The 24,505-nt window shown below is 44.2% G+C and overlaps 2 protein-coding genes, 2 long non-coding RNA genes and 4 other non-coding genes across 8 annotated transcripts; 3 read left to right on the top strand and 5 right to left on the bottom strand.

Annotated features, from left to right (window-relative positions):
* Positions 1-6,491: 6,491 nt before the first annotated feature.
* LOC101951135 (large ribosomal subunit protein uL15) lies at positions 6,492-11,943 on the top strand. The gene is made up of 5 exons (XM_005291722.4): positions 6,492-6,585; positions 7,323-7,386; positions 7,687-7,762; positions 8,938-9,112; positions 11,769-11,943. Exons 1-5 carry the CDS (start codon positions 6,583-6,585, stop codon positions 11,895-11,897), a joined length of 447 nt encoding a protein of 148 aa, XP_005291779.1. The 5' UTR covers positions 6,492-6,582; the 3' UTR covers positions 11,898-11,943.
* LOC112058967 (small nucleolar RNA SNORA3/SNORA45 family) lies at positions 8,400-8,534 on the top strand. Its single transcript, XR_002888148.1, has one exon. It is a non-coding gene; the product is annotated as a small nucleolar RNA SNORA3/SNORA45 family (small nucleolar RNA).
* On the bottom strand, positions 8,961-24,285 carry LOC135983015 (uncharacterized). The gene is made up of 2 exons (XR_010600510.1): positions 24,075-24,285; positions 8,961-13,350 (listed from the first exon to the last, which is right to left on the bottom strand). It is a non-coding gene; the product is annotated as an uncharacterized LOC135983015 (long non-coding RNA).
* On the top strand, positions 9,528-9,659 carry LOC112058970 (small nucleolar RNA SNORA3/SNORA45 family). The gene has a single exon (XR_002888151.1). It is a non-coding gene; the product is annotated as a small nucleolar RNA SNORA3/SNORA45 family (small nucleolar RNA).
* On the bottom strand, positions 14,736-19,081 carry LOC101951417 (large ribosomal subunit protein uL15). Its single transcript, XM_005291723.4, has 5 exons — positions 18,988-19,081; positions 18,586-18,649; positions 18,313-18,388; positions 16,724-16,898; positions 14,736-14,910 (listed from the first exon to the last, which is right to left on the bottom strand). The coding sequence occupies exons 1-5, from the start codon at positions 18,988-18,990 to the stop codon at positions 14,782-14,784; spliced, it is 447 nt and encodes a 148-aa protein (XP_005291780.2). The 5' UTR covers positions 18,991-19,081; the 3' UTR covers positions 14,736-14,781.
* LOC112058971 (small nucleolar RNA SNORA3/SNORA45 family) lies at positions 15,632-15,763 on the bottom strand. The gene has a single exon (XR_002888152.1). It is a non-coding gene; the product is annotated as a small nucleolar RNA SNORA3/SNORA45 family (small nucleolar RNA).
* LOC122174544 (uncharacterized) lies at positions 16,956-18,306 on the bottom strand. The gene is made up of 2 exons (XR_006176545.2): positions 18,114-18,306; positions 16,956-17,162 (listed from the first exon to the last, which is right to left on the bottom strand). It is a non-coding gene; the product is annotated as an uncharacterized LOC122174544 (long non-coding RNA).
* Positions 17,386-17,517, bottom strand: LOC112058969 (small nucleolar RNA SNORA3/SNORA45 family). The gene has a single exon (XR_002888150.1). It is a non-coding gene; the product is annotated as a small nucleolar RNA SNORA3/SNORA45 family (small nucleolar RNA).
* Positions 24,286-24,505: the final 220 nt, after the last annotated feature.

Here is a 24,505-nt window from a genome sequence, read left to right as displayed (position 1 = left end):
ATCCCGGCAATACAGACCGGTAAATCTAATGTCAGTGTTATACCAATAGAATAAAAACCAGCAGGATCTTATTAAGAGGGATAAGGCAAAGATGCCACATTTATTGTAAATATAATGATAAAGCAAAAGAAAAGTGAACAATGTTGTTTTGACTACTTATTCCTATCACTACTTACACACACACACACACATATTCATTCACACAATCATTCATTCAAGTTCTGTATAGGTGTTAAAGTTACCAGTCTAGAAGTTGCTCATGCCAAGTTACTGCCCAGGTAACTGGAGCAGAGTCCGTGTCAGGTGCACCTGATGCTCCTGGAGGCTGGCAGCAGAACCAGAGACTCAAAATCCTCAGTCCTGAGAGTCCATTCTTATAGGAATTAATTCCTATGTTAGTCTATGGGAGCTGTTTCATCCTGCTGTTGCTGACTCAATCAGCAGATGGCACATTCCTGGTGGCTCCACACTGTCCAAAGTTTGTGTTTCTCATCCTTCCATACAAATTAGATGGGGCTACTATAAGGTGAGTGCATAACTGGCTGGATAACCGTACTCAGAGAGTTGTTATTAATGGTTCCCAATCCTGCTGGAACAAGTGGGGTTCCGCAAGGGTCTGTTTTGGGACCAGCTCTGTTCAATATCTTCATTAACGACTTAGATATTGGCATAGAAAGTACGCTTATTAAGTTTGAGGATGATACCAAACTGGGAGGGCTTGCAACTGCTTTGGAGGACAGGGTCATAATTCAAAATGATCTGGACAAATCGGAGAAATGGTCTGAGTTAAACAGGATGAAGTTTAACAAAGACAAATGCAAAGTGCTCCACTTAGGAAGAAAAAATCAGTTTCACACATACAGAATAGGAAGAGACTGTCTAGGAAGGAGTACGGCAGAAAGGGATCTAGGGGTTATAGTGGACCACAAGCTAAATATGAGTCAACAGTGTGATGCTGTTGCAAAAAAAGCAAACATGATTCTGGGATGTATTAACAGGTGTGTTGTGAGCAAGACACGAGAAGTCATTCTTCCGCTCTACTCTGCTCTGGTTAGGCCTCAGCTGGAGTATTGTGTCCAGTTCTGGGCACTGCATTTCAAGAAAGATGTGGAGAAATTGGAAAGGGTCCAGAGAAGAGCAACAAGAATGATTAAAGGTCTTGAGAACATGACCTATGAAGGAAGGCTGAAAGAATTGGGTTTGTTTAGTTTGGAAAAGAGAAGACTGAGAGGGGACATGATAGCAGTTTTCAGGTATCTAAAAGGGTGTCATGAGGAGGGAGAAAACTTGTTCACCTTAGCCTCTAAGGACAGAATGAGAAGCAATGGGCTTAAACTGCAGCAAGGGAGGTCTAGGTTAGACAGGAAAAAGTTCCTAACTGTCAGGGTGGTTAAACACTAGAATAAATTGCCTAGGGAGGTTGTGGAATCTCCATCTCTGGAGATATTTAAGAGTAGGTTAGATAAATGTCTATCAGGGATGGTCCAGACAGTATTTGGTCCTGCCATGCGGGCAGGGGACTGGACTCGATGACCTCTCGAGGTCCCTTCCAGTCCTAGAATCTATGAATATGGGGTGGATCCCAGTTTACCCTCCAGGGGTTGTCTGGTCATCCACTTGACACATTCTTCGGCCGATGGATACTCCCTTTCTAGGCTGGCACCTCCCTAACCATTCATGTACATCAAGCATTCATCAACATACATTCCATATCTTAACCATATTTTAATTTACTGTCTCCACCACTTTCGGGGGGTGTGCTAATTCATTTGAGACTCCCGGCCCTTTAATCACAGAGGGTGGGGGTCTGTTCCTAGGAGCCTAATTGCTGTTACAATGAAGTGAAAGTCACTTAACGGCTTATAGCGTTTGTTTACATTGTATCAATTACTTCAAGAACAAAGTCAATTAACTTGTTTATGAGTTTTACATAGTAATAAAGTATCTTTCACAGGATAGATATAATCAATGGTTTCTACAGACAATAGCTTACAAGTTTTAACAGAAGACCCAAGAGATTTTTGTACTTGGTGAAACTGTTGGATTTTGAAGTGTGGGGGACAAATTATGAGGTGTTGGATTTTAAAGTGTGGGGGGCAAATTATGGGGGGGGTCACTGTCACTTGGGGGAATCACTGTTCGTACCTTCTTTAATATCCCTATATCAATACCAGACAAATTAGTTGAAACAATAGTTAAAAATAAAATTGTCAGACACATAGAAGAACATAAATTGTTGGGCAAAAGTCAACATGGTTTCTGTAAAGGGAAATCATGTCTTACTAATCTATTAGCGTTCTTTGAAGGGGTTAACAAACATGTGGACAAGGGGGATCCAGTGGACATAGTGTACTTAGATTTCCAAAAAGCCTTTGACAAGGTCCCTCACCAAAGGCTCTTATGTAAACTAAGTTGTCATGGGATAAGAGGGAAGATTCTTTCATGGACTGAGAACTGGTTAAACAACAGGAAACAAAGGGTAGGAATAAATGTTAAATTTTCAGAATGGAGAGGGGTAACTAGTGGTGTTCCCCTGATTGGGGGGAGACCCCTCTTCAAATGTTTTCTCCCCCTCAGCCAGAGGGGGGAATTGAATCTGTGTCTCCCATACCCCAAGCAACCGGGCTACCAACGGGGTTAAAAGTTATAAAGTGGGCACCACCTCCTCTGGCTGGATTTTGAATGGAACTCAATCTGGTAGGCAACCTCTGAGCATGCCTACCGGATCGGGCCTCACATGACACTTAGGTGGTTGAACGTCTGTCTTCCCCTGGTTCATAAATTGCTCTAGGTCTAGGACTTAGATGGGAGATAGGCCTTCAGATGCCTTGAGGGGACAAAAGTGTCCAGAGGCAGGAACATAGGAGCCTATGGAACTTTTACTCTGAAAAACTTTGGTGCTGAGTTTAGGCACTTACAGGGCTTGGCAGGAATTTTGTGAATCACACTGGAGCTAAAACTAGGATTTAGGGGTCTATGTCTGGGGTTTAGCACCTAAGTACCTTCATGGATCCCACACAGAGAAATTAGACAAAAGAAGAGATATGCTTGTGGTCATGATGTACAGGCAATTACTGCACTCCACTTGGGAATTTTAGTCCAAGGTCACTTCATAACTGTTTCCTGTTGTATCAGTGAAAACTTAGCCTGCAAGTAACAGTAGAACCAATTAGTGTTTTTATAGAATGTATCCTGCACTTTGATAGACATTTCAGGACAGATTCTCAGGTGCTTGGGTGTATACTATACTATACAATGTACAGTGACCCTAAAACTGGTATAACCAGTCCGGGACTGATTACAAAGGGGATCCTCTAGTGGAACAACAGAGTGGGTGCTTTTACGCACCTCCTTTGCCTATTGCTGGTATAGGAGGAAAAAGGGAGTTTAATCAGGCTGCCCCATAGCCACAGATCCTGTGGTTTTGGACCCTTCAGCTATCTTCAGACTGCTTCAACTTGATGCAGGGGACTGACCCCTTCACAAAACCTACAACAGTTTTGCAAACAAAATACTCATTGGAGCTAAGGCAGTTTGCACCAAATAAGAATTAGCCCTCTGAACTGCACTCTCTTCAGATTGCTGCATCTTGGTCTTCTGCCTCTGGGAAACAGAGGGAGTTCTCATCAGTTGGCTACCAATGGTGTCCATTCGCACATTTACTGTTTTTCAAGGAACATCAATATTCTTAAAGCTAACTTTCTAAAATCTTTTTCCAAAAACATTTTTTTTCTTAAAATGGCACCACATAATTTACACAAATTATTTAGAGAAACAATTTGTGGTGGTTTTTTAGATGTTCTTCAAAAAATCACATGCTAAACATTTCAATAACTATTGCTAAGAATATTGACAATTCTGAAGTTAACATTCATTGCCTTTTAGAGAGGCTGCAAAATCTGACCTTAAACAAACTTAGCTCCAATCTTAACTACAAAGTTACTCTATTTCCATAATAAACTCAACTTAATAACTCAGTTTAGATCAGTCTCTAATCATAGCTGTTTTTCTCAAAGGTTTAAGGAATAACTATTAACATCCGGATGGAAGTTGTATGATACAATACACTGGATTTTTTGGTGTGTAGGCTACAAGTGGCATCTGTCTGTTTCCAGAGCTGTCATCAAAATATTTCAGAAAATTCCTTAAATGATACAAAAATGTGCAAGTATTCCTTAGATAACCTTATAAATATATACATATCACAAGGAAGACATCTACTGTCAACCCGACTTTAATGTAAGATTCCTACCTGACCAAGCACTTTTGTTGCTGTTACATGCATTAATTTGGAATTGGATAAACCAACATGACTGACACATATATAACAAAAAGAGCAGAAAGCGGGAATGAGAATGTGCTAATCTATTTCTTACTTTCCCTTGACAATTACGTGCATTTTAGTATCTGCTTGCAATTCCCTGTCATCTTTTCTCTTAAATTATCTCTATTTAGTGGAGTATCTATTCAAATTGTAGACATAAACTACTGTCTTGGTTATTCATTTTCTCTTTTCAGTTACATTTCCTTGAGAACAACTTATTGATACTGCCCTCCCCCCCGGGCCAGGCAGAGCGAGTCTTGCCACATGTGGTAATTTTCTTAAAGCCCCTGCTCCTGGAGTGAGGTGCTCATGGGAGACTCAGCTTGCATTGGAAAAGCACAGCAACCCACCCTCCTGCCGGCAGAGGGGAGCGTGGAAAGGGGACCCCAGTGCCCCTCCAGGCTCAGACCCAGGGGGATGGCTCCTCTCCCACACTGATGCGCTTCTAAAGCTGGTGATGTTTGAGCTCTGAGGGTTGGCAGGAAGGAACCCAGCAGCAGCCTTACTGGAATTTTGGAGGTGGGTGGGCACAAGCCCGCCCACATCTAAAGGCCCCTTCCCCAGTCTTGCAGGAGGGACCACTGGACCCAGAAACCAATTGAATACATGGGACAACTAATGAATAACTGGGTCAGGAGTGAAGGGCACAGGTTCAAAAGGAGGGATCCAGAGGGGGACATATAAACAGGTGTGGGGAAAAGTGCAGCCAACACCTCAACAGGAGGTTCTGGAGGAGCTGGAATAGGGGCTGCAACCTAGCACATTTGAGATAAGCGTGCAGCAGGTTCTCTCTCATGCCGCAAAAGGGGCAGGCATCGGGGATGGGGGTGAACCATGCCAGGTACACGCCTGTGCTCACGGCTCCAAGGAGGAGCCCCCAACTGATATCCCTGGCGGGTCATGAGACCAGAGTGGAATAGAGGCTGGCCCACTGGGGTTCCTCACCCTCCACGGGTAGTAGATAATCCTGCCATTTGGTATCAGGGTGGGACATGAGTGTGAGAAAGTGAAACGTGTGGAGCACGAGCATGTATAGTTGTTTCCTTGGCACAGTTTGGAAGTGAACCAGCTGCAGGGCACGCAGCTGGTTTGGATTGTGGAAGGGAGGGGGCCGGGAGGGCTCACAGGACAGGGGCCCGATGTAAAGGTCCAGAGGACCAGGGGTGAGGGGTGGGCAGGGAGCACCCTCTCGCAGTACCCGCTCAAGGAAAACCCGAGAGGTGGATGACAAGGCTGCCCCCCACCTCCTAGAGAATGTGGGGGGGGGGTCAGGAGGGTGGAGAGCCCCATGCGCCAAGTGAGCACTTGGGGAGCCACCCAGTTCCCCCCGTTATAGTCCAGAGGTCTCCAATACTGGTGGTTTCTGACAGGACCAGCCTCCGGCACACCAAGGTGGACTCCGCCACCTGCACATGAAGGTAGAGGTTGTGTGGCAGGGGCTCTGCAAGTAGGTCCACCCTCTCAATGGTCACAATGGACCTAGTCACAGAGAATAGCTTCCAGGTCTGGAGGAGGTCCTGGGAGAAGACAGGCAGCTCAGAGAGGTCTCCTGGAAGACCCCCTCAGGTGGAGAAAAAAGAACTACCGGATGTATCGGAGCCCTTGGAGGCAGGAGAGAAAGGCGTGCGCTCCACACTGGACTACCTGCACCATAAAAGCAATCTGCAGGGCCTGCAGGCAGACCAGGCCCTGTCCTCCCTCCTCCAAGGGAGGACTCAGGCTCCCTGCAGAGACCCAGTGCAGTCCTGACCAGAAGAACTCCAGAGCTATCCTCTGCAGCCAGGCCAGGATCCGGGGGTGGGGGGGGTGTTTCAGGGTGTTGAGCCAGTGCCAGAGCATGGACAGGCCTATCCAGCAGTGGCCCCTGTGGCAAATGGCTGCCCAGGGTCACAGAATCCATCCCGCGGGCAGCAGGAAGGAAACTCAGCCCCCCAACGTGCCATGCTGGGGCAGGGGCTCCCGTGAGCCAGGGCGGCTCTTCCCAGTTCCCGCCTGTCTCGGGATCGCCCCGCGCCCCACGAGAGCAGAACTGGGAAGGCACCAAGGGCACGAGAACAAAGACCCGCCCCCGCGGCACCAAGCCCCAACAGCAGGCCCCGCCTCCCAGAGGAAGAAGCTCGATTTCTCGCGAGCTTTCTCCCAGCTCCTCAGTGACATCTCGCGAGATCTTCTTTACACCTCCCACCATTTCCTCCACCCCTCGTGAGGTCTCGCGACACTCCTTTGACTCCTCCTTTTTCCCGGCGGCCGTCGCCAAGATGGTGGGTAGAGGCGCGAGGGGCCCAGCTACCCCCGCGCGGCACGTTACACCCGGAGCCTCCGTGGCCTCTGGGCCGAGCTGCCGGTGGGAGAGGGGTTCTCGCGCCTGCTTCAGCCCTGGCCCGGGTCCCTGCCGGGCGGCGCACGCCCCAGCCGTGGCGGGAAGCGGGCCGCCACCAGCGAGCTCTGGGCGGCTGGCGGCTTAAAGCCGGGCCCGACGGGGAAACTCGAGGAGGCGCCTTCCTGAAACTGGGATGCGCGGGATTGGGCCTGGGCCTGCGGGTCCGCTCCTGATACCTCCCTACGTACCGGGCACGTAGCCACCCCGTGCGCTTGGCCCCGCCACGCGCCTGCTCAGAGAGCGAGAGCGGGGGCGGCGGGAATTGGTCGGGTGCGTGGGGACCCTCTGGCTCTGCCCCGCCCCAGCGGCACTGAGCCCCTTCCTACCTGTACCCCGGAACACCCCGCCCCCACGTGCGGAGCGGAGAACCCAGCCACTGTGTGCAGGCGCCTGTTGTTTGTTCTGTTGTGGCAGCAGGCAGAGACCTCAGTCAGGGATAAGGTCCCATCGTGTTAAGTGCTGGGCACATCACAAACATGATCTTTTCCCAGAAAAGGGCCAGTCATGCAGCCGTACACACGAGGCTTGGATTGTCAAGTCCTTATTTGTTTCCTACTCTTGTCACTTGCTCTACGTTTTTATTCATACATGTACTGTGGTTTTTTTGTTTTTTCCTAGCCTTCCAGACTAAGGAAGACCAGGAAGCTGAGAGGACACGTTAGCCACGGCCATGGCCGTATTGGTAAGTGCAGAGAACGGTTTCTACTATGCTTGTGCTGGAACTTAATGTATGGTACGTAATTTGATTTACAGTGTGCCTGGTAAGTATCACTATTTAGAACACCAATGAGGCAATACGAGAGAGGTTCAATAATGGTCTGGTTAATGGCTATACATATCCAGTTCAAATCATATATTCCTCTATATAGTTCATGCTCATTGACTTGCTTTAAATCAACTCAAATGATGTCATAATGTTCGGTAGTGTATTCAGTAGTACATGTTGTTCTTGCATCACAATACCTTTTAAAATTTCTTTTAGGCAAACACAGAAAGCATCCTGGTGGTCGTGGAAATGCTGGGGGCATGCACCACCACAGAATTAACTTTGACAAATAGTAAGATATACTATCTTTTTTCTTCTACCCACTACTTTTGTGTATGTATTTTTAAAAAGTTACAAGGCAGTTCATTCTACCATATGTAGCACATACGTCATTTAGTAAAAGTATACAAACGTTGGATTTTGCTACAATACAAATAACCTTGCAAGAAAATTTAGCTGTTTTCTTTCATAGTCCTGTATATCCTTTATTAAATCTATGAAAAACCTTTTGTCCATCTGTTCTTTTAAAAGGAAAGTGTTAATAACAGCATCTTGGTTTTTAGTGAAAACAACGAGGAGTCCTTGTGGCACCTTAAAGACTAACAAATTTATTTGGGCATAAGATTAATTTGTTAGTCTCTAAGGTGCCACAAGGACTCCTAGTTGTTTTTACTGATAAAGACTAACACGGCTACCACTCTGAAACCTGTCTTTAGTGAGTTAGATATGGTAAAATGGCTTGTTTCAGAGCTTCTAGTGTATGTGTTCGTATCTTTTAGAATTTTTTTCCACAATTAATTTAAGTTTGTAAGACACTAATAGTCTGCTCAGCTTTGATTCCGCACTATACATATATGCAATGACAGTAGATGAATCAAGCTTCTGTATTTCCTGGTTTTGGGAGGGTAAGAATCTTGTATTTAGACATTGCCGAGACTAGTGTCACGTCTAGACATTGCCCATTGTCATAGTTGTGCTTGAGTACTCGGAAAGTAACAACTAATCGCTGTTCACTGACTGTCACTACTTTCAGCTGTCAGTCAGTCACTGGGTTAGTAACAGAAGATCTGAATCTTCATTTCTCAACAAAATCTCTTCTAAAGTCAGAGTTCTGCATGCCTATGAAATATAGAATGGGGCCCAAACTAATCACAAGAAAGATGAGTTGTGACTTTTGCTATCAAACATAAATATTTCATTAATAAAATTCCATGTATAGATATGGAAAATGTGAATATCCCTCAAGAATATACAAATAGCAACTTATTTACATCTGAACTTTAAAAAACTCTTGTGTATTTGTCTGTGTATAATTTTTCTGGACCCTATAGCTTGTTTAATATGTATATGATAAATGTTAGATAAACATACTTTTAACTGAGGTTATATTGATTTTTAGCACAGCCAATTCAAAAGAAACTAAAAGGAATGTGGTCTTATACTGTATCAAATATTTTTCCTCCCCAGTCATCCTGGTTATTTTGGGAAAGTTGGTATGAGACACTACCATTTGAAGAAGAACCAGAACTTCTGTCCTACTGTCAACTTGGATAAATTGTGGACACTCGTTAGTGAGCAGACAAGACTCAACTATGCAAAAAATCAGGCTGGATTAGCACCTGTCATTGATGTTGTACGCTCGGTAAGAGTGCTATTTAATCCTATCTTTAGAATCTATAGTTTCATATAAAATACACATTTTAAGTGATTAGAATGTTTGCTCATCTAGGAAATTAAACTAAATTATGGATAAATTCTTAGATCATTTGAAATGTCAGGTGAAAGACCTTGTGAGCATCTGACTTTGAGACGTAGTTCCATTAGTATGTGTTTTTTGCTTCTTTTTCCTTACACGAGCCCTTTTTGTTTTTCATGAATTAGTATTAAAATGTTTTTCTCTGCCTGAAAGTTTAGATTCTCGCATTGTTCATTTTTAAAACTGATGCATGTAGTGATGAGAAGCTTACAGATCAGCTTTTAAAAGAAAATTGGAAGGGTCTATAAAGAAAAACCACTTTTATTGCTTGTTTTGGCCCACTAAAGTTGGCCTCTTTAGCACCGAGACTAGAGTCACATCCTAACACATTTCATTGTCTTGGTGTGCTATAGTCCTCGAAGATAAATTTCTGATCCTTATTCACTGGCTGTGGTGTTTAATATCTCAGTCAGCCACCGAATCAGAGACATTCATTAGTCAGCCTGTCAGGACAGGGGGAAGCAAAAGTGTCATGTGGGGGAAGACTTAGGTTTAGCAGCATCCTTTGGGACTAGTATTTTCTGGGCTGAGGAAACTTGGTCTGTTCATGGAGATGACAATAATTCTAGATTAACAATTTGCTTTTCATCTATTACTAATTTATATTTGCAGTAATACCTAGAATCTCATCAAGGGATTGGGGCCCCATTGTGTGCTAGGCTCTATACAGACATCCAAGAAAAGACAGTCGCGGCCTGATGGAGGTTAGACTTGGGTTGAGATTCTCGCCCTTGATCCTGCCCCTTTAGGTAAAAAGTTGGAGCAATATAATGGGGCTCTATGGCCTTGTCTACACTAGACTTTTGTCGGCCAAAGATATGCAGGTTTAATTGAAACTACTGTTGCTTGTCCACATTAGCTCCTCGTGTTGGCACAATGCATCCACACGAACAGCTTTTGCACTGACACAAAGAGCAGTGCACTGTTGTAGTTATGGATCTGTTGTAGTTATCCCACTATAGTTATCAAATTAATATCTGTTAAGATCCATTATCCCACTGTGCAACTGGCCGCAGGGTGCTTTGGGAAGGGTTTGCAATGCCTCATGGGGCAGGTACAGCATCACATTATGCAGGTTTTTCAATCCCAGCTTTCAGGGGCATCCTAGTAGATTGTCAACTGCTTTTTCAATGGAAATGGGGGGAGAGGAGGAAGAGGAGAGTGGTGTGTGGGCAGGAGTGGCATTCTGAGCTCCCTGCTGAGGAATGTCAAAGGCGCTGCTCTTCCCTCTCCTCCCCCCCAGCAGTCTGTCTGCCTCTCTGTTCCTAGTGCAGGGCAGAACAGGAGCATTCCACACAAATGATATCGCTTTTTGTTCCAGCACCTGGAGCTGTGAAAAGGGAGGGGCGCATGCCTGCAGAGCAGCAGAGATCAAAACAATAAGCAGAGCGGTCACAGCAGGCATTGTGGGATACTGGTGGTTTTATTTGGTCTTCAAAACAGAGTTTTGCCACCAAAAGCAGCTTTGTAGTGTGTACACCACCCCTATTTTGTTGGTAAAAGGCAGCTTTTGCCAACAAAACTTTGTAAAGTAGATAAGGCCTAAAAGCCCCAGATCTGGTTGGCGGTGGACTTTTCCTAGACCACGAACTGTAGAAGACAGCTAGTTGTAAGACTGCCTTCCAGGGATCCCTTCACAAGTTGGTTGTGAGTGTGGGTGTGAACAAAGATGGCTTTAACTAAGCTGAGCCTCTTAAAGTTGCAGCATAGAATCTCAGGCTCTGTTCAACTTTTTCCAGCACCTTCAGCAATCTGTGATTTTTATATCATCATGCACAATCAATCCAGTATCCTTCAGTTTCAGGAAGGCTAGTCATAGCTGTACCTCCTGGAAAGTCTGGAAAAAAGTACATTTTCTGGATAATATGCAAAAAAATTGGATTTTTAAATGACTACAGAAGTTTGAAGAATGAAACTTTCTGGAAAACTTAGCATAAATTGAGCAATAAAAGTCAAGAGTGAAACAGTGTGCTGCACTATTTTTGTTCTGAGCAAAAAATGTGGAAATGCATATAGCACTCTGTTCTTCATAGACTGGAGTTAATTATGAAGATGTGTTTGGTGAAATTAAAAGAAAAACAAGTTGTTTGTTTGTTGCCACACTTCAGTTTACTACTTATGTGCTCAAGTTCTGGAAAGATTCCATGTTTGTCACAACATGCAAAACTGCTGATCTCAGTCGTGTTTGCAGTCTTGTGTCCATGTTGGTCTCCGACTATTAGAGAGACCAGCTTGAAAGTTTTTCTTTCACCAACAGAAATTAGTTCAATGAAAAAAAAATTCTCATCCAGCTTGTTTCTCTATCAGTCATGGTCAAGTATTAATTTGAGTGGATCTGAATGCAAATACGGTGGTTGTACTTATTCTTTCTGCTGTTAATGGAGTTAATCTTTCCTTGACAGATGCATCTTCTCACTTGCATCAAAGTCCATTGATTTAGCGAAATTACACCTGTCACTGGTGTAGGTGGGAGAAGAATCTGAGTGCTGTACCTCTGGAGTTTTTAATGAAAATCTGTTTAACTTATCTTATATCTTTCTAGGGTTATTACAAAGTCCTGGGCAAGGGGAAGCTGCCCAAACAGCCTGTAATTGTGAAAGCAAAATTCTTCAGCAGGAAAGCAGAGGAGAAGATCAAAGAAGTTGGTGGAGCATGTGTGCTTGTGGCATAAGAGTTTTGTATTTATTCAAGTTTGAATAAAGACACTATAAAATGAATGGCTTTCACTTTGATTTACCAAAATGTTTTTATGGGGAGATGTTTGCTTACCCAAATGTTTCTAAGGGCTGGTCCACACTAACCCCCCAGTTCGAACTAAGATACGCAACTTCAGCTACGTGAATAATGTAGCTGAAGTCGAAGTATCTTAGTTCGAAATACAAGGTACTTACCGCGGCTCCACACGCGGCAGGCAGGGTCCCCCGTCGACTCCACGTACTCCTCTCGCGGAGCAGGAGTAACCGGTGTTGACTGCGAGCACTTTCGCTATCGATTTATCACGTCAAGACAAGACGCGATAAATCGATCCCAGAAGATCGATTGCTTACCACCGAACCCGGAGGTAAGTATAGACGTACCCTAATACTTAATCAAACTTAGGCCCTGTCCATACCATAACTTTTATCCAAATTTGTGACATTATTGGCATGGGTGGTTCTCAACAAGATTGATGTCTGCCTGCATAGCACAGATACATTAATAGTTTTGCTTCTGCTGGTATTTTTGCTTTCCTGTAACTGGACATTAGTCTCCTGCAGTTTGGATAGGACCCTTGAACCACATTTGTGTAACTGGTTTGATTGGTGGCCTGTCCTTCTAGCACTCTGTGGTGATACAGTATTTCCCAGAATTGCCCCATTTTCTGTTAATGCTGCTTTGTGCCTCCAGAATTCTGTTCTCTCCTGCAGTTGTACTCTGGGTAATATGCACAAACATAGGTGTGATAGAAAAGCTGCCATGTTGACACAAACTGAACTTGTAATCAGCTAAGGTGGCATTGCTTGTAAGTGGTTTACAAAACTATTAGTTAAACAGTGGGCAAACTATGGCCCATGGGCCGGATCTGGCCCGTGGGATTGCCCCGTGCTGCTCCTGGAAGTGGCCAGCACCGTGTCCCTGCGGCCTCTGGGGAAATATGGGTGCAGAGGGCTCTCTGTGCCGCAGCTCCCATTGGCTGGGAATGGGGAACTGTGGTCAATGGGAGCTTTGGGGGAGGTACCTGCAGGCAAGGGCAGTGTACAAAGCTCTCTAGCCCACCCCCGCCACGGGATGCAGAAAGGTGCCAGCCGCTTCCAGGAGTGTCGTGGGGCCCAGGCAGGGAGCCTGTCTTAGCTCTGCTGTGTACCACTGCGTACTGCTGTCACGCCGGAGCTGCTTCAGGTAAACAGTGCTGGGCCAGAGGCTGCATCCTGCACCCCAACCCCCTTCCCTGAGCCCCCTCCTGCATCCCAATCCCCTGCCCTACATTCATGGCCTTGCAATTTCCCTACCCAGATGTGGCCCTTAGGCCAAAAAGTTTGCTCACCCTGAGTTATGTTGACAGGGCCTCAAGCCCTAATACACCTCTACCCTGATATAACGCTCTCCTCAGGAGCCAAAAAATCTTACCGTGTTATAGGAGAAACCTCGTTATATCAAACTTACTTTGATCAACCAGAGTGTGCAGCCCCAGCGCGCTGCTTTACTCTATTTATATCCAAATTTGTGTTATATTGGGGTAGAGGTGTACTTAATATTCCAGTTATCTTGCCACAGGCAGTGTCCTATTGGTCAGTTGAGACGTCTTGGTTGCAATGTGCCTGTCCCTGATGGTGGGTGCAGTGGGATACTGACTGACTCATTCTAGAAAAGGCATGCCCTATTTATCAGCACTACAGATGGGAATTAACCATAAATCTCTCCTTAAATTTCACTGGCACAGCTAAACCCTTATTACTATACCTCACAATATATCTTACTAACTAATGAAAGGGTATATAAACTTGCTTTTTATAGGTAGTTATGGGTAAGTCAGTTAATAACCATATCCTTGTTTGTAGAATGAATGCAGTAATATGTACATCATAGTGTTAAGGCTAAATGAATTCACAAACACCTTCAACATTCTGAAAGTTTGCATGTAAATATACACCTTTACGCGGATATACCGCTGTTCTCGGGAGCCAAAAAAATCTTACTGCATTATAGGTGAAATCACGTCATATCAAACTTGCTTTGATCGGCTAGAGTGTAGAGCCCTGCCCTCCCAAGCACTGCTTTACCACAGTATAACCGAATGTGTGTTATATCAAGGTAGAGATGTATTCCTTTACCATTGCATTTGGCTCACTGCATTCCTAGAACTTCAGATCTTAAATTTCTTAGATTCAAACACTTTAAGTCAAGTGGTTTTATTTGTAAAAGTGACTCAAATGGGTAAGCAGTACTCAGCACCCAAACAAAAAAGTTTTCTGTAGATAAAGAATATGCTGTGTGTTCTCAATATGGTATCAAAAGATGCTAAAAAGCTATGCAGCAAGTAATTAAATGGCTGCTTGGATGTGAGCCTGCCTCCCCTTTTGTTTACCAGCAGTAGTCTCTAAGAATGACTTCAATCTATCACACACTTCAGTTCAACCTACAGGACTGCTAAGGTAAGTAATTTAATATTTCAACAAAAGTTAAGGGAGCCTTCCATACTGCTTTCCAAAATGCAAGAGGGTCTCAGTATTCAAAAGAGGCTTAAAAGTAAATCCATTATGGCATAATCTTAACCGTGGAAGTTTTCAACATTACACTTTGACTTGAAGTTTATTTTAGCAGTTAAATAGGAAGCGATTGCTCCTAAGACACTGACTAACACTCATAAGAAACAGCTAATACATAAATTAGTAGTTGCTTGTGGTGGAGTACTCAATAGGACTGTGGTCTCAGCAATATTCACATAAGTCAATATTCACTCAGCAATATTCACATAACCTTCCCCCCAAAAAATCATGATTTGTTTTGAAACTAACTTTAAAAAAAATAATTTCAGACATCTGATAGTCTTTATTCAAACTTGATTAAAAAATCTTTTATGCCACAAGCACACAGGCTCCACCAACTTCTTTGATCTTCTCCTCTGCTTTCCTGCTGAAGAATTTTGCTTTCACAATTACAGGCTGTTTGGGCAGCTTCCCTTTGCCCAGGACTTTGTAATAACCCTGGAAAGATACAAGAGAAATTGGCATAAATAATATTCAGGAAGAACTATAATCCTCTGCATCCACAATCTTTAATAGTAATTGGAGAGAAATACAAAGTATCAAATTTTAATGAAGAAAATGCAAATTTGGTCATGACTGATGTTTGCAATTCAGTCGTTTTGCATGGTGTGAATTTATCATCAAATACTCTCAAAATGTAAAAATTACATCAGCTTAAAGCTGTACAGTTTTGCCAAGAATTTTAATTCTCTTTGAATTTTACAAACATCTGTAGATAATGGAACGCTACAGTCCATGAAGAAAGTTATTTACATATCAGATTCTTCATTTTAATGGATTTTGTTAACCAACAACCACCTAAAGATAGGATTGTTGAAAACTATGCCAAAATTCTAACAAGAGTTTAGCATTTCATGATGCACAATAAAGCCCATCTTATCTCTTGGCTATTGGAGAGCTTATAATTATTCAGCTTCCCCCCCAATAGACATCAGTAGGGCTAGCTGCCTCCTTTTGATGTTGGAAAACGAGTCTAGGAAACAACAGAAAGCAATTGCTTGGACTAGTTAACATCTTCCAACAGATGGTTGGTTCTATTAAAGATGACACCTCTTCTAGATCTAACAATAGTCCTTAAGTTGGTCATAAGAGTCTCCCATATGGCTTTGTTTTGACCTACTCTAACCAGGCTGGCTGAAAGTATCAGTTGTAATTAAAACAATGTTACTGATCAGGTGACTGACTGAGGCATAACACACCATAGGCAGTGAATATAGATCAGTAGTCTTTCTCCGAGAACTATAGCACACCAAGACAATGAGAAGTGCCAGGATGTGACTCTAGCCTCGATGTGGAAAGGCTAACCCACATTATGCTGGAAAATTACATGCACTAAAAGCTCTAAGGCCATGTCTACACTACCACTTATGCCGACAAAACTTATGTTGCTGACATGGTTACACTGGCATCCTCCAGTGGTCTCCTAAAGCCGATACCTATGACTGATCTGAGCAGTTGCATGTAAGGCTTCATGTCTGTCACAGATTCTGTGACTTTCCATGACCGCCGTAGCGGCCGGTGCTGGCTTAGGGGCTGTCCAGCTTGGGCCCTGGGCCAGTAGCAGCAGTTTGGGTGTAGGAGGGTGCTCAGGTGCAGGTCAGCGTTTACCTAGGCAGGGGATCCCTGGCTCCCACTGGCATATCCCTGCAGCTCCAACTGACTGCAGAGTCAGCACTTGTGGCACGAGCAATGCACGGATCCCCCCTGGCTGCCGCTCCCCCTAGGAGCCCTGGGGAAAAGCTTGTTGGAGCCAGGTAGGGAGCCTGCTGGCCCCACCCCCAGCAGGGGGCCCAGGGAATGCACTGCCTCCCCCTCTCCCCCAGTTTTAGTGAGGGGTATGTAGTAAAAGTCATGGACAGGTCATGGGCTGTGATTTTTTATTTACTGCCCGTGACCTGTCCATGACTTTTACTAAAATACCCATGACTAAAACCTAGCCTTAGTTATAGGTGCACAAGGGGAGAGACAGACTCCAGTAAGACTGAGTTTAAATGTGGAGAGTACTGATTACATACATCACAGAAGCTAGTTCAAAGTATTTTTCTTAACTGTGAACATTAAATACTAGGGGGAAATTATTTTAAATTTGTTTTAAAAAATATTAAACACAAGCCAAATAAAGATGAAAAATACAGTGGCACGTATTTAAGCAGAATTAGTTTCATACAGTAGATCAGTGAACAAGACCCTAGGCAAAAAAATAAATGCAAGCAATTCCAATGTGAACGTATGCCAAGTAAAGCACACTTACTGAGCGTACAACATCAATGACAGGTGCTAATCCAGCCTGATTTTTTGCATAGTTGAGTCTTGTCTGTTCACTAACAAGTGTCCACAGTTTATCCAGATTAACAGTAGGGCAGAAATTCTGGTTCTTCTTCAAGTGGTAGTGTCTCATACCAACTTTCCCAAAATAACCAGGATGACTAGAAAGAAAAATCAATATAAGACATTCTATTTGGTTTAAATTAGAACTATTGGGGTTTCAAGAATGTTAAATGCGTAAACAAAGTATTTTTTCAAGCAGCTGAAGTTTTATTATTGGATTTTTTAAATCTGGACTCATGCATAAGAGACTACATGTGAATGAAATGTTTGTGTACATTTCATAACAAGTATCTTCAATACACACATGAATATCATCTAAATTGTCCCTGGTTCTTCTTGCTAATTTATCAAATAAGCAAAACCTGTGACAGAAAAGGAAAATAAGTAGAGAAATACTGGATTTGAAGTGTTATTTGCTGATGTAATCAACTGTTCTTATATTTCAATGATGATCACATTTTCTGAATCTACAAATACAATTTAGTATTTTTGTAAGCAGAATTCACAACTTGTACATCCTTTCTGATTAGTTTTGGTTCAGCCTGCAATCTCTGTCCACCCAAAGCTTTGGAATGGAGGTCTAGGCCTTGTTACTAACCTGGTGACTGACTGAACTACTAATAGGGACAGTCAGTGAATAAAGGTTAGTCGTTATTCTCCGAGTACTCTAGCACACCATGACAAGAAGCAGTGTCTAGATGTGACTCTAGTCTCGGACATCTTGAAATACATATCTCTTGCCCCATGAATGTTAATAAGATCCGGATAATGTTACACTTTCGATCTGTATGGTTACCATATAGTAACATTGCAGTGGCTCAGATCTGAACAGACTACTGGTATCCCAACCTTTAGTTAACTAAGTTCTAAAAAACCCAACACGTGAACAGTTCTGAAATATTTCAGAGTAGCAGCAGTGTTACCCTGTATCCACAAAAAGAACAGGAGTACTTGTGGCACCTTAGAGACTAACAAATTTATTAGAGTATAAGCTTTCATGGACTACAGCCCACTTCTTCGGATGCATATAGAGTGGAATAAATATTGAGGAGATATATATACACACATACAGAGAGCATGAACAGGTGGGAATTGTCTTACCAACTCTGAGAGGCCAATTGAGTAAGAGAAAAAAAACTTTTGAAGTGATAATCAAGATAGCCCAGTACAGACAGTTTGATAAGAAGTGTGAGAATACTTACAAGGGGAGATAGATTCAATGTCCAGGAAAGCTTATGCTCTAATAAATTGGTTAGTCTCTAAGGTGCCACAAGTACTCCAGTTCTGAAATAATTACCCCACTCTGAACTCACCAACATTGTTAATCATACTAATCTGTGGAAAGAAGAAGCGCGTATACAAAAGAGGACTATGAAGCGCTGCCTTGTTACAAAGCCTGTCCGTTTACATGAATGGTTCAAAATGCCCACTATGGAAGCTAGTTCGCCACGTGACATCTCAACATGGCCAGGAAACAGAGGAAGGACGAGGCATGGTTTTTAGGTGTCTTACTATTTGTCAAAGTTAATCCTGTGGTGGTGCATACCCCCAGCATTGCCACGGCCACCGGGATGCTTCCTGTGCTTGCCTGGAAGGAGAGACAAGAAGAAATCGTGATGCCAGAAATGCGGTACGTCGCTGAAGTCCCCGAGAGGCCCGCTCCGGCCCAGCAGGCACCGTGCGAGCGGGGCTGCAGCCTGTTACTGCTCGTCCCCCAGGACGGACCCGGGTCCAGCGGGGGAGCAGGGGACGCAGACACGACGTGGGGCTGCGCTCCGCACTCACCGATGCGACCGTGGCCGTGGCTGACGTGTCCCCTCAGCTTCCTGGTCTTCCTCAGTCTGGAGGGCTGCAGAGAGCAGAGCGCGTTACCGAGCGGCCGGGCCGGAAAGCGGGACCCGCGTCCCGCCTCCTGCCCGGGCCCCCTCGGGGCTGAAGCTCCCCGGCCTCAGGGCGACGCGGGGGAGCCGGGGAAGGCTCCGGGCCCTGCGCTCTCCCCTCCCTCCGGCCCGGCGGGGCCCGCTCCCCCGGGAAAGTGGTAGTGGGGCGGCGCGGGCACCGGAGGGCCCGGCCACGAGCACGCGGAGCCCCCTCTCCAGAGCGCGGGGAGCCGCGCGCGCCAGGTTCCCCCCTCCCGGCTGCTCCCCTCAGCCCTGCCCGGCCACGCGGCCGCAGCCAGCAGCTCACCATGCTGGCGGCGTCGGGTAAAAGAAAGAAGAGGGGCTGATGTCTCGCGAGAAGAGGGAAGCGGAGGGCGGAGGAAGCAGAAATGAAGGCATGGGAGCGGAGCCTCTCGCGAGATCTCAAGCAGCCTATTTCCCGTAGCGGGGTTTGGGAGGAGCCGAGTGGGGCTGGGTTAGCGAGCGAGTGTTTAGCGTCGCTGGGTCCCATCCCGTGTCTGGGCATGATCGGGCCATGCGGACCCTCGCTCCCCCTAGGGGTCTTCCTCCGCCCGTGCTCTGGGCTGGGGGCTCTGAGCCCGAGCTGCTCCCCGTTTGGGCTCGGGGCAGTGTCCCCTTGCCGTCCCCTCCCGGGGGTTCCTGAGCTGCTTACTCTGGTCCCATGACGTTACCACCAGGCTGCTGATGCTTGATGGCCTCCCTGAAGCTCCAGCTCCTGGAGTCACGGGGCTAGGGAACACTCGGCTTGTACTTTGTGTGTCAAGTAGCGTGGTGGCCCTCCTTGTGCGAAAAGCTTGAAAACATGAACCCTAAAGGCTGGACGGCAACAAAGAACACCCCGCCTTTCTTATTTTATAAAAAACCCAAGTTTTTCAGGCAAATTATTTTGTGGGCGTGTGGTTGGAAATAGTGTTCCTGTTGCACCGCAAGAGCTTGCGTGGCGGATGCTGTGGGTTTGTGCTTAGAGCACAGGATATGGAGTCAGGCATTCTAGAGTCTGTTCCTGGCCCTGTGATAGATTTGCTGTGTTACCTTCTGCAAGCCACTTAACTCCTATGTTCCTCAGCTTTCCCACAGATACAATGGAGATGCTCTTTACCTTGTCTGGGTGGTGTGAATAGTACTTCCTTAATGTTTTAAAGGGCTTTTAGAGTATTCCATGTGCAAAGTAGTCAGTTCTTTCTTTATAAAATAAATTCACTCCTAAAATGAGACCCTTTGGGTATTGTCTACATGGTAGCAAGGAATGAGCCTTCTAGCCCCCCTAGAGAGACTTGTGAAAGTAGGGTTCAAGCTAGTGCACTAACAATTAGCAGTGTGGATATTGCATTTCAAGTGGCAGTTCAGGCTCTCAAGCCTGCCAAACCATGTGGGTCTAAGCTCAGGTTGCTATCCTGAGTTTTCGTTGGAGCCACAACATCCACACTGCTATATTTTAGATCAATCCATGTTAGGGCAATTCTGTCTACCTAGGCTGTGAAGCTTCCTCCCAGCTGCAGTGTAGACGTATTCTGTGTGGCCAGGTGTTAGCCCAGAATAAATTTTCATGGTTGAGTTATAAGCTCATGCAAATAGAGTGTAACAGTAGAAATATTTACCGTTCTTTGGCTGTTCCAAAACCTTCAGACTCTGCTATAAACCTAGTTTAAAATGGCTTGGGCTTACTGATAAAAGATTATTGTTTTTTCCAAATAATTTTGTTTTACAACAAGTGTTTTAATATTTATACTTCAGTGAAAACATTGCCTGTTAATTACAACTAATATTTTTGTTTATAAGTGGATTTTTTTACAGTTCACTCCAAAGTTTTCCATTAAATATATGATACGTCCTTTAATACTTGCTGCTTAGTACAAATAAAAGTGGGGAGAATGACATAGGAGAAACTGTTACTAAAATATGACTATATATTTTTTTTAATTTTGAGGTCCTGTTTATAAATGTTTAGGAGCAATTGTGAACCTGAGTGGTTTTGTCCTTTACAGTTTTGTACTATACATTTGCTGAGGTGTCTAGTAACCTATTTCCAGCAGTTGATCATAGTTTGTAATAAAGCTAGTTTTTTACTTTTCTGTTTACAAATTACACAGAAGTAGAGTTGCTGTACACATGGGGGAGGGATAGCTCAGTGATTTGAGCATTGGCCTTCTAAACCCAGGGTTGTGAGTTTAATTTTTGAGGGGGCCACTTAGGGATCTGGGGCAAAATCAGCACTTAGTCCTGCTAGTGAAGGCAGGGGGCTGGACTCAATGACCTTTCAAGGTCCCTTCCAGTTCTAGGAGATAGGATATCTCCATTTATTTATTTATATGACCTAAATAAGAGATTGAGTGAAATTGGAGTGGCGGGAACAAGCTCATAATCTGTGAACCTCACACAGCTTCCATTAGGTTGTGATTTACAACTGCAGTTTTCTTAAGACCTCTGCGTCTGACCCTTCCTACTGACAGTGTTTTAGAATTTAGCATAATTTCTTTTTTTCTCCATAACGCAGGATAGTTCTAGTGTGCCACATCAGGTGCATTATGTTTCTTTTTTTTTCTTTGGAAGTATCAGGTACTAGCCTTTGCTGAAGAAAGGATATCACCAAGCTAGATAGAATTTACTAGATACTCAGTGGTCATCTTTACAATTTGATATGATTCCCAGGAAGGACATCTGATGACATTTAAGAGACTTCGGACTAAGGATTTTCCCATTAATAGGTTCTGCACAAATAGAGAGCAAGAATGAAAGAGCTAATTAAAATGAAGACTTACTTAACTTTTTGATTTTAAATGTTTTGCTTGTTTTCCCTCTTGTTCTTTACTTTGTATCCATGTTTTATAAATATGTAAAGGTATTTTTGTTTGGTGGTATTCAACGAATGAAACCAAGCCCTTGCCAACCCAAATAACTGTCAGTGTACCAATTATAAAATAAACAAATATGTTAAGATAAATATTATAATGTTGTACAAGCCGTGCAGAATCCTCACAACAAACACCCTCTTTTGACACCAGGAAGATAGCAAAACCACCATTTGATGGCATCAGCAAGAAATAAAGATGAGGACACACAAGAGAGAGAAAATCAGGTGACTTATGAAAGTCACAGCCCTAAGCTACAAAGACGCTCGAATTATGGTACCATTTGCCTTATGCTTTCCTCTTCTATTAAACATATTTACACCTTCCTGGAAATCCTAATTCTGTGATGTATTGTGTCCTTCAACTAAAGCCAGGGTGTACTGATGGCTCTCAGTACTTCATAAGGTGGGTTTGCATTGTTGCTCCATGGCCTTGGTTCTGGAAAAATTTTTAGCCATCTGTCTAAACATTACCCTTTCTTAAAAACTCAGCCTCCTATTATAAAATTAATATATTTGTGTGTTCTAATTAGTAATGAAGCAATATGTTAAAGTATTTGTGAGGAGCATAGACTCATAGACTAAGGCCAGAAGGAGCCATCATAAAAGCGTAGGATTGGAAGGGAGCTTGAGAGGTGTTCTAGTCCAGTCCCCTGCGTGATCATGATCATCTGGTCTGGCCTCCTGCATGTTGCAGGCCACAGAGCCTCACCCACCTATTCTTGTAGTAGAATAGCCTCTTGCTGAGTTACTGAAGCCCTCAGGTCTTGATTTAGAGACTGCAAGTTGCAGTGAATCCACCATTTATGCTAGTTCAAACCAGCAAGTGACCTGTGCCTCATGCTGCAGAGGAATTCAAAATTCCCCAGGGTCTCTGTCATTCTGATCTGGGGGAAGATTCTTTCCAGTCCCCAGATATGATGATTAGTTAGACCCTGAGCATGTGGGCAAGCCCCACCAGCCAGACACTTGGGAAAGAATACTCTATATTAACCGAGAGCTCTCTCCCTATAGTGCCGCATCTCTGGCCATTGGAGATTTCTATTACTCCAGTTTTCAAGGTCATCTAAATATTCTTGTATGATATTCTGGTCCTTATCTGTATTGGCAATTTTCAGAGTAGCAGCCGTGTTAGTCTGTATCCTCAAAAAGAACAGGAGTACTTGTGGCACCTTAGAGACTAACAAATTTATTAGAGCATAAGCTTTCGTGGACTACAGCCCACTTCTTCGGATGCATATAGAGTGGAATAAATATTGAGGAGATATATATACACACATACAGAGAGCATAAACAGGTGGGAGTTGTCTTACCAACTCTGAGAGGCCAATTAAGTAAGAGAAAAAAAACTTTTGAAGTGATAATCAAGATAGCCCAGTACAGACAGTTTGATAAGAAGCAAGTGTGAGAATACTTACAAGGGGAGATAGATTCAGTGTTTGTAATGGCTCAGCCATTCCCAGTCCTTATTCAATCCTGAGTTGATTGTGTCTAATTTGCATATCAATTCCAGCTCAGCAGTCTCTCGTTGGAGTCTGTTTTTGAAGTTTTTCTGTTGTAAGATAGCCACCCGCAGGTCTGACATTGAATGACCAGACAGGTTAAAGTGTTCTCCCACTGGTTTTTGAGTATTATGATTCCTGATGTCAGATTTGTGTCCATTAATTCTTTTGCGTAGAGACTGTCCGGTTTGGCCAATGTACATGGCAGAGGGGCATTGCTGGCACATGATGGCATATATCACATTGGTAGATGTGCAGGTGAACGAGCCCCTGATGGTATGGCTGATGTGATTAGGTCCTATGATGATGTCACTTGAATAGATATGTGGACAGAGTTGGCATCGGGCTTTGTTACAAGGATAGGTTCCTGGGTCAGTGGTTTTGTTCAGTGATGTGTGGTTGCTGGCGAGTATTTGCTTTAGGTTGGGGGGTTGTCTGTATCCCACCATCAACCTCAGCCTAGATCAATCCACACAAGCGGTCCATTTCCTGGACACTACTGTGCTAATAAGCGATGGTCACATAAATACCACCCTATACCGGAAACCTACTGACTGCTACACTTACCTACATGCCTCCAGCTTCCATCCAGGACACACCACACGATCCATTGTCTACAGCCAAGCTCTAAGATATAACCGCATTTGCTCCAATCCCTCAGATAGAGACAAGCACCTACAAGATCTCTATCAAGCATTCTTAAAACTACAATACCCACCTGCTGAAGTGAAAAAACAGATTGACAGAGCCAGACAAGTACCCAGAAGTCACCTCCTACAAGAGAGGCCCAACAAAGAAAATAACAGAACACCACTAGCTGTCACCTTCAGCCCCCAACTAAAACCTCTCCAGCGCATCATCAGAGATCTACAACCTATCCTGAAAGATGATCCTTTACTCTCACAGATCTTGGGAGACAGACCTATCCTCACTTACAGACAACCCCCCAACCTAAAGCAAATACTCACCAGCAACCACACATCACTGAACAAAACCACTGACCCAGGAACCTATCCTTGTAACAAAGCCCGATGCCAACTCTGTCCACATATCTATTCAAGTGACATCATCATAGGACCTAATCACATCAGCCATACCATCAGGGGCTCGTTCACCTGCACATCTACCAATGTGATATATGCCATCATGTGCCAGCAATGCCCCTCTGCCATGTACATTGGCCAAACCGGACAGTCTCTACGCAAAAGAATTAATGGACACAAATCTGACATCAGGAATCATAATACTCAAAAACCAGTGGGAGAACACTTTAACCTGTCTAGTCATTCAATGTCAGACCTGCGGGTGGCTATCTTACAACAGAAAAACTTCAAAAACAGACTCCAACGAGAGACTGCTGAGCTGGAATTGATATGCAAACTAGACACAATCAACTCAGGATTGAATAAGGACTGGGAATGGCTGAGCCATTACAAACATTGAATCTATCTCCC

The sequence above is a fragment of the Chrysemys picta genome, chromosome 4, assembly GCF_011386835.1.
Source record: "Chrysemys picta bellii isolate R12L10 chromosome 4, ASM1138683v2, whole genome shotgun sequence".
Taxonomy (NCBI): domain Eukaryota; kingdom Metazoa; phylum Chordata; order Testudines; family Emydidae; genus Chrysemys; species Chrysemys picta.
Note: the sequence above shows the minus strand (reverse complement) of the source record. Positions and strands in the feature narration are given on the sequence as shown.

Bases quoted from the DNA above. Each gene is read 5' to 3' on its own strand.
- LOC101951135 (XM_005291722.4), top strand. The intron at 7,387-7,686 runs GTAAGTGCAGAG...AATTTCTTTTAG, and splicing joins CCACGGCCATGGCCGTATTG to GCAAACACAGAAAGCATCCT. The intron at 9,113-11,768 runs GTAAGAGTGCTA...ATATCTTTCTAG, and splicing joins TCATTGATGTTGTACGCTCG to GGTTATTACAAAGTCCTGGG.
- LOC101951417 (XM_005291723.4), bottom strand. The intron at 16,899-18,312 runs GTAAGACACCTA...TTTTCTTTCTAG, and splicing joins AGGATTAACTTTGACAAATA to TCATCCTGGTTATTTTGGGA. The intron at 14,911-16,723 runs GTAAGTGTGCTT...GTATCTTTCCAG, and splicing joins TCATTGATGTTGTACGCTCA to GGTTATTACAAAGTCCTGGG.